The 9407-nt window shown below is 43.9% G+C and overlaps 1 protein-coding gene across 2 annotated transcripts; it reads right to left on the bottom strand.

Moving 5' to 3' along the window:
* Positions 1-249: 249 nt before the first annotated feature.
* On the bottom strand, positions 250-9346 carry LOC109929348 (arf-GAP with SH3 domain, ANK repeat and PH domain-containing protein 2-like). Of its 2 annotated transcripts, none has more exons than XM_048613157.1 (7): positions 8896-9346; positions 7932-8030; positions 7184-7418; positions 5578-5639; positions 4618-4706; positions 3132-3254; positions 250-1667 (listed from the first exon to the last, which is right to left on the bottom strand). In XM_048613157.1, the coding sequence occupies exons 3-7, from the start codon at positions 7330-7332 to the stop codon at positions 1593-1595; spliced, it is 498 nt and encodes a 165-aa protein (XP_048469114.1). In that variant the 5' UTR covers positions 7333-7418; positions 7932-8030; positions 8896-9346; the 3' UTR covers positions 250-1592. The 2 variants fall into 2 exon arrangements, with proteins under 2 accessions (XP_048469114.1, XP_048469113.1); XM_048613156.1 differs by having other exon boundaries at positions 4618-4727; positions 8896-9344.
* Between the last annotated feature and the right edge of the window lie 61 nt (positions 9347-9407).

The raw sequence follows: 9407 nt of genomic DNA, 5'->3' as shown, positions 1-9407 counted from the left end.
AAATGCTGCCTAGACAGCAACACCCTCATCCCATGAATGAATAGAGGGAAAAAGAAAATTGCTGAAACAAGAGGCAGGAGATGTATTTCCAAACATCTCTTTCAATCATTACCTGATCTGATGTTTAAAGATTGCAAGAAGCTGGGTGATGCCTCTTTTCACCCCACACTACATTCAATCCATTCCCCTGCTCCCGCTTCCAGCCATCCTCCCAATCCCATTTCATAGGCTATTTAACTACACAGAATGCAATATTTTGACAATATTTATTTAAACGTTGTTAATTTGAACATACTATAAAGAAAGAAACATTGCAGCGAATCCTCAAGTCACAGAACCAGAACAAGGTGACACTGGAATTCTCCCAAGGTCAAATTATTCATCGTTCCTTGTTCTAATTTATGCAGTTGCAAACAGAAGCATTCTGTCAAAAGCAGGATTTTAGAATGGGGAGTGTACTTAATGCACGCACACTTGTGTAGTTGTCTCCTTCTTATGCAGAAGTGATGACCTGCTCCAAACAATTTTAAATTTTGCGAAACTCCTGTAGCTTCCAGACACTGTGGTGCATGTTTGATCTTTCATTGTCAATGGAGGGTATGAAAGATTTAACTTCAATTGATGCATTTATAGTTTTCCTATACCAATATCCCTTTTCCTCTTCTTCCCATACTGTGCCATATAACATTCAGTCCACATCCAGCAATTTAACTCGTGCAATAAACATTTCAGTTCAAACGCTGCAAGACCCTACTACCCGACTATTTCATGTAGCATTCGGCTCCCATTTTGCATTAAAGTTGCGCAATAAGTTTTCAGTCTCTGCATGGTATGTGGTTCCACCTTTCCTAATCATTTTGATTCTTTCAATGGGATGTGAGCATCCCTGCCAAAACCAGCATTTGTTACCCATCCCTAACTACTGTGAAGTAGGAGGTAGTGATGAGCCACCTTCTTAGATCACTGCAGTGCACATGCTGTAGATTTGGAGTTCCAATTTTTTTGTCACCCTCTGTCTAGGTGCAGGGAACCTGGTCAGTCATGGCCTCACAAATACATATCACTTTCTTCAGTAAAGCCTGGTTCATCCTTTAGTGTCTTCACCCTTCAAACACTCAGCATTCTACCTACCATCATCTTCAACCTCGTGCCCAAACTACCCCTGTGGAATATATTGCTCAGGCTGGACATCAAATGCCTTTGTTCAACTGTGCTAACCGAAAATCCATGCAGCCCAAGACAATTTTTATAAATCCATAAATGGTGATACAGGAAAGGATTAGGTGCTAAATACAAAATAAGAAGTTGGACACCAAAGGCTGAGGCCTGGCCAACACTCAAACAACTCCAAAGTCTGATTCAAGCTTGGTTGCAATGTCCAGGATTCTCCAATGATACCGATGGGAATAGGATTTTTTTGAGGATATCCTCAAAAGGGCATCCTGTAAGAAGGTAGTCAAGCTGGTATCCTGAGCAAAGGTATCCTGCCTCGTCCCAAGTCTGATCAGAGAAACCCAAGCATTCGGAATGGCTTCCTGAGTAGTTTGCAAAGTCAAGTTCTCTCAAAACTCCTCCTATTAGCAGTGAGCTCTTCATTCAGACAAGAGATGGACATAGTCCACTGGGAAGGCTCCCGATCTTGATTTGTCTCCTTCTACATGTCCAACCTGCAAAAGAAACCAATTTGAGCAATTAAGATTAATACATAACTAGCAATTTATTACTGCTTTAAAATGGTTGAAGCAAATCACTACCACACTGCCTTCCTCTGTTGACCCCTGACTACAAAGGCTCTGATGACTGATATGAACTAAACTATGCCTATAGTTCACCACTGAGTTAAAGCAGCCTAACATGTGAGTGGCTAGATTCCTAGTCAACGTGGAAGTAACCGTCCTTAAACAGGATGATTGTAGTGGGTGCGAAAACTGGCATCAGGAAACGTGAACTAGTGAGACAAAAGAGAAGCATGAACTGATGAAGTTCCTACTCAAATCTTTGTTGTGGAGGTTGTGAATAGGCTGGGGCTACTGCATGAGGTGTTTTGCAGTCAAATAGCCAACTGACACATTCCAATGAGATTTGCACATGAAGAATGTCCAGTGGCCACAGCACCACCTGTGGAATTGCTCCCCCCCACCCCCAGAAAGTGTCTGGATCCAAGCAATAACCACCCATGTTTCAGATGAACCATGAAATCAAGGCTCTGAACACCTTCCTGGGTGGATAGAAAAGATCCCATGGCACTGTTTTGAAAAATAAAAGAGACCAGGGTCTTCTCCATGGTGACCTGGCCAATAATTATCCCTCATCAAAAACAATTTTAAAAGAATTCCAAACGTTTATCTCATTGCTGCTGCTCGAGTTTTCTGAGTGCAACGTGGGTGCCACATTTCCTAGATTACATTAAGACAATTTTCCACAAAGTTCTCAGTTGTCTGTAAAGCACTTATGACATAATAATTGTCAAATATGCTATATAAATACAACAGATAATAAGAACTGCTGATGCTGGAGTCCATTCCTGAAGAAGGGTCCCGACCCAAAACGTCAGCTTTCCTGCTCCTCTGATGCTGCCTGGCCTGCTGCGTTCCTCCAGCTCCACACTGTGTTATCTCTATACATAATTGCAAGGTTTTCTTTACTTCCTATTTCCTTTGATAATTCACCTCTAACACAGGCCTTTGGCTCCCATATTTTCCTTGCTCCACCATTGACAACTGTGTCTTCAGCTGTCAAACAAACATTCTCCCTAAACCCCTCACAATTTTAAGAAGGAAGCGAGTGGGGCAATCAATCAGAAATCCTTCTTTTGGCCACCTGTCTTACCTTCTGCACCTATATACAATTGGTCAGGTGCAGTTGACTGCAATTAACTGAATCCTTTCTGTGTCAGATGTATATTACGCATGTCCTCATGTGGCTCTGTGTCAAATCTTATTTGATAACACTCCTGTGAAATGCACAATACAAATGCAAGTTGTTGTTGTGAGATATGCAATGTGTAACTTGAAGCTATTCTCTCAACATGAAGGCATTTGCTCACTGATCTCATGTCTGCCTCAACTGCATGTGACGGCTACAAAGTTTACTGAGTGGCACAAGGAGTTCTTGCAAAGGCAGATACTCACCCACCAAAACGAATCTTCTTCTCCAGTCACAACAATGACCTCCCCCTTAGTAAAGGTCAGCTCATCGGGATGGTCTGCTGTACAGTCCAGGATTGCTTTAACTCTCTTCTGCTTCAGCTTTACCTGTGGAAGTGAACCGAGTGAAACAGCACTCCTAAACAACATGCACAGTACCCGACAATAGAAAATCCAAAGGGGGCTCTCTTGATATTACTAATCCTCAAGATATGGGCATCACTGACATTTATTGCCCCGTCCGCTAGCTGCCTTATGGTGGTAGATTCATGTGGAAGGAGGCCATTCAGCCTATAGGGTCTGAGCCATCCCTCTGAAGAGCATCCCACCCATACCCAGCCCCATTCACCCTATCCCTGTTTACCAAGGCTAACCCACCTAGACACTGTGGGCAATTTAGCATGGCCAATCCACCTAATCTGCTTATCTTTGGATTGTGGGAGGAAACAGGAGCACCTGGAGGAAACCCACGCAGACACGGGGAGACACTGTACCGTTGGGCCAGTCTGCGCCTGAACCAATGCTGGGGCCATTGTTTTTGTGAACAGCACAAGTAGGGAAGTAGAGGAGATTTTAAACTAAATAGTGGGTCCAAGTCGTCAAGTGTGAATAAATGTGTGATATCAGACAATGGAAAAAAACTGAGTCAGGAAAACATTAGAAATATGGGAAAGGAAGATCAGTGAACTGCTGCAAGGGACAGAAGGCCTCAGGTTTATACTATTTCCTTCAAATGATTTAGATGAGGGGAGTAAAGACATGGGAGCTAAACTTTCAAATGGCACCAAGATAGAAACATATATTGCAAAGATTTAAGAAGGTCATTGAAGATATAAATAGGTCAAGTGAGTGACATATGATGTGGGATAATGTGAACTTGTTCACGTTGGCAGGAAGAATGAAGGCAGAAGAGATCGTTTGTCTTACCTAACAAGAATCTTAATATTATCAGCGAAATATGGGAATGTGGAATTCAAAACATGATAGGTGGATAAGACTTAAAAAAGGGCCAAAATGATCCACTTCTGCTCTCAGTTAGGACATTCATGTGTTGGGGAAAGAAGAAAGTGTCAGAACCCCGTACGCTGGGATTTCTTGTGGGATTCAGTTGCTGGAGAGCAGCAATATTGAAAGGTTCAGGGAAGAGGAAGTCTGGATTAGATTGGGTAACTTTGTTTGCTCTATAACTTGGACCTCTTTCCTGCCACTTTGAGAAATAGGTGACGAAATGTTGGATGGATCAACAAGCTGATTACCATGTCAGGAACATTCTTTCCATTACCAACAAGTCCAGGAGTAGGAGTGGAGCTGCTGCCTTTGAGGTGGGAGCTCCATACGCTGAACAAGAGCTCCTGACTAAGTACTACATATACGTGAAAACACCAGCACACACTGGAGCAACCAAATGCTGTTGGATATGGCAGAACTTTCCCTACTTGTACAATACAGAACAAGTTCACCATCAACTCACCCCAAACGACCTCCTCGGCAGCGGCACAGGGATTGGTTTGGAGCTTTCTGGAACTATATAAACATCTTCCCGACTCCTTGAACTCGAGTCTGTTGGTGAGAGATATTCCCCTTTTGTGGGGGGCGGGGGGAATGAGAAACAAGATTTATTTCCACAGAATCACTTAGCCCATTGAGCGTGTAGTAGCCTACTGAAAGACCGATGCCATTCGGCCATTGTGTCCCCTACTTTTTCTCAATAACTCTGAAAAGACATTGGCCCCCTGCTCTCTTCCTTCCCACTGTTGCCCAACCAGTATTCCTCGAGCAGTATTAACCAGGTCTGAGTGCTTAGTTGAGCGATCAGGTGAAATTTAAACCACTCACAAGATGCATTAAGAGCAAGGTAGCCTATTTGACTGGGGTTGACGCAGTTGTTCTATAACGGGTGCAGAGATTATCTTACTTTTGTTTTAAAACAAAATGAACAAAAAATTAAAAGCTAATGCATTAAGCATCTCCTGCTAACTTACAAACTCCATCTTGCACTCGTGCTGACTTATCTCATCTGGTTTTAATCTGGTTGCCTACTTGATGAGCTCTCTAATGGCTAAGAGAAGGTCCACAAATATTAGTGGAGCAAATATGAACCTAAATTGCAATTTGTCTTACATTGTCTCTGTTGGAAAGTTGCTAACAACAGTCAGAGAAGAACAAAATGGACATGTGCCCATTTAACCCATAAATGGACTAGTGAGAATCTGCTTGAATGAAGGCAAATACCTGGTTTTCTTCCCCCAATATCATGCAACAATTAAAACTGCAATGACACAAGATACCAACATGAATGCAATGGAGTTTGGGAACATCATCTTAACCTCTTCCTCATTCCTGTGTGATATTCCTTGAGGCAGTGGGAGTGATGGGTTTGACAGGAATTTCAAGAACAGATACACAGCTGGAAGGTTTCAGTTTGACCTACCTCTTGGCTTCTTTACTCCCTCTTCTCTGCTGGGTTTCCTAGTGAATGTTATACGGTTAGGGCTGCAAAGAAATGATTTTTTTTAAATTTAAAAAGAAATGGTGATTTTGTCATAGATCTCAGCATAGACTGTACTGAACAAAATCACCTATCACCCCTGTGCTCACTAACCTGCACTGGTTCCCAGTTTAGAAAGGTTTTAAAATGTTTGCCCCTGTGTTCAAATTCCTGCACGATCTTTCTCTTCTCCAACCCAATAGCCTCCTCCGCTATTCCTTGGAGACCTTCAGAACTCTCAGCTCCAAGTCTGACCTCTTGTACATCCCCGATTTTAAACTATTCCACCATTGGTGGCCTTGTCTTCCATGGGTGGAAGCCTGAACTGGGCCATTCCTTCCCTAAACCTCTCTAACACCTCTTTTCCCAATAACAGAGGTCGTTGACCAAGATTTTAGCAACCTGTCCTAGTGTCTCCTTGTTGTGGCTCAGTGTCAAAGCTGGAGTCTGTCTCTCTCTTGTTCTTCACAGTACAGTTCAAAGGCAGTAGCTAAAAGGCAACGTATGCGCATTTTGGGCGCAGAGATTTGGCAAGAGACTTGCATTCCGGGCGATAGGACATTCTGTTCTGAAATTTTAACCTAGTCGGTTTCCTGCTGGTCTGGGCAGAACCTCCTGTCCAAACGCAAGCCCGATGCTTTGATCCTTTACATTTCCCATGCTGGAGAGGATCAGAATAGCAAAATCACAAAGATCATTGAACAGCGTCCAGAGCACAAAGAGGACAACGAATTCCCCTCCCTATCCCTATAAAACCATGGCATCAAGGAACCAAAGCCACCATTTCCTGAAACCTTTCTCCCATTCATCCCCACCACAACAAAACAAGGCCACCAAGGGGAGGAATACAACTTACAGTGAGCACATTGACGCCGACGTATTCCATTAGTTTTCACCCTTCCTTCCCCCTTCAAAATCGGCAACTATTCTTGGAATAACGCACGCTGATCAACTGTCACCAGTCAATCCTCACACCCATAGAGGGACCACTTGACCTTGTCTAAGTATCTCCCACTGAATTCCCCACTTAGCTCTGTAACATGGAAAGGCAATTGGTAACTGTGTCCCAACAAGATGCAAATAGCTCCTTCGATTCTGTTCTGCTCCAGAATAGCTGGCACACTAGAAATGCCGACTTTGTAATTGGCAATTAGTGGTGGTGGAAAAATGGTTAGTGACATTGCACCTGATGGGAGCATTTTGAGTGCTATCCTTAAAACAGCAGTTCTACAGCCTACTGGAAAAGAACAGAGCTCAGTTTTGAACCCAACATAAAACCCACAAGCTACACTCGTCACCTTCATATGAGCCTAGTATACGGTTAAGATTCTGTTGTTGTCAGACCAGCTCCATTCTGAAGAAGAGCCAGACTTGAAACATTAGCCTTGTTTCTCTCGCTGCAGATGCTGCCAAACCTCCTGAGTTTCTCCAGCAGTTTTTGGATTTATTTCAGATCTCCAACATCGGCAGCATTTTTATTTTTATTTCAGCTGAGATGAAGTTTGCTCAGTAAGGGATGCTTGCTGTCAAGTGGGCATGGAGCTCCTACCTCACTGGCAGTGGCGGCTCTGACACTGGCACCGGGTGGTTGGGGGGGTGGTGTTGCTCTGCGTTCTGAAGGGGCGCTTCACTCTTTGACCCCTGCCTCTTGAAATCCGGCACCTCAGCTGGTGTCTGATTTCCCCAGTGATGGGCCATTCTGGTCTGAGAGTTTGACTTGGTCTGAGAGCTGGAGATCTCTGTTGATCCACCGATCGAGTGTCTCCAAAAGACAGCCGGGCATCCTGGATGAAATGAATAAAAATATGGTGACATTTTCAGCCTGCTCAGGTTCAAATTCCAGCCTCCAAGCTCACCCCCAATCAGGGTAGAAGATTCAGTCCAATGTTTCATATTGACAGGAAAATAATTGACCGGAAAAAATAGTGCTCCTTCTCTCTCCACACATGCTACATGCCCTGCCGTAGTATTTCTAGCAATTCCTGATTTTAGATTAGCTTTTGCATTAAAATTATTGTTTCCCTTCATCTGGGGAACATCCTTCCCAAGTCTGTCCTGACAAAACCCGCAGCGACCAGATTCAGCACCAGGCCTGAGTCTAGTAGGCCGAGCCTAACTTCCAACTGAGCACCAGGCCTACTAGCGGGCACAGCCTAACCCCAGAGAAAACCCAAAATTCCCAACCTTAAAAATAGGTTTTCTTTCCTGTCAGTTCGACGCCTGAAAAGTTGCAAACATTTCACAGGCAGGGTTAGTCTGTATGTCACTACTAAACTCGAGTGAAAGGAGCAGATTACCTGGAGTTTTGGAAGGTGAGATCCCATGACTCGGTGATGGGGCAAGTACAGGACCATTCCCAAGGGAGCATCGTTTGTTCTGTCCATCTATGGACACAGCTACAGGAAGAAATTCCACGTAATTCTATTCATCCTTTACATCAAAGTGTTGTACAGACTAAACATAAAGTGGTGTTTTCATAACGCAAATATTAAATCTTTAAATCAAATCTTTAAGCATAACACTAGTCATTAATAAGTCCACTACTTAATTCAGGAGAAACTTTTTGGACTGCTAATATGGAACTCAATACCACAGCAAATAGACAAGGTGAACGACATGGATGTATTTATGGAGAAGTTTGATAAATACATGAGGGAGAAAGAAATAGGTAGTGAGTCCCGATGAGAGATGTAAACCCGAAACGTCAGCTTTCCTGCTCCTCTGATGCTGCTTGACCTGCTGTGTTCCTCCAGCTCCACACTGTGTTATTTCAGACTCCAGCATCTGCAGTTCTTGCTATCTTGGAATCTTGAACATTCTTTACCCCAGAGTTTATTTTGATTTTTAGACATTAAAAGGGAATCAAAGGACATGAAAGTTTGGAAAGTGGAACTGATATCTGAAATCAGCCACTATCATATCAAACAGCAGAGCAGACTCAAGGGGCCGAATGGCCTACTCTTGCTTCTATTTTGTAAGTTTCCATGTTAGTGGGGTTAGATCCATAGGGATGGGAGGAGGTTGATGTGGAACAGAAACCCTGTCATGGACCTGTTGGGCTGAGTGGCCTGTGTCAGTGCTTTGAGCATTATGCATTGCCCGCAAGACTGGACTGGCCAAACCCATGTTATATTGACCCCTTTACAGGCAAGAGGCAGAGAGGAGTTCAATTCTGCGGACACTGAAAAGCCAGTGTGCTATCCAATTCCCCTCCCACTTACTGCAAACCCATATTCCTGACCATTGCTGTGGAGCACTCACCCCTGGTGAAGGTTTTAACTGGCAGTGGTGGCGGCGTGCTGTTGCTGGTTGGTGAATGAGCAGACGACTTGGAGGGAAGAACCACTGCCCCATACGTCTCATTTACAATATTGGAGCCTGTGAAACTCCACCTTTCCTTCTTGGAGCCAGAAGGGCTGTGGTTCCCAAATGGCGGAGACACGATGGAAGCAATGGGAGGAGAGAGTTGACTGATGGACTTGAATGACCTTTGCAAAGGACTGACCTGGACAGGAGGATGAAGAGAACAATACAGAAGCTGAAGTGACCGAGGTGTTCATGGTGGTTAACAGTAAACAGCCCTGGTTCGAGAACTTGGGGACAGACAGACTGACTTGTGAATACTGCATAAATAATCTCAAAACCGCTTTGCATGGAATGACATTTCTCTGCAAGTTGGAGTGACCGTCAATTTGCAGCCGATCAGTAAGATCCCACAAACAGAAACCAAATGAATGAAGAGACAACAAGGTGCAGGGCTGGATGAACACAGC

The sequence above is a fragment of the Rhincodon typus genome, chromosome 27 (genome assembly GCF_021869965.1).
Source record: "Rhincodon typus isolate 14 chromosome 27, sRhiTyp1.1, whole genome shotgun sequence".
Classification (NCBI taxonomy): Eukaryota; Metazoa; Chordata; class Chondrichthyes; order Orectolobiformes; family Rhincodontidae; genus Rhincodon; species Rhincodon typus.
Note: the sequence above shows the minus strand (reverse complement) of the source record. Positions and strands in the feature narration are given on the sequence as shown.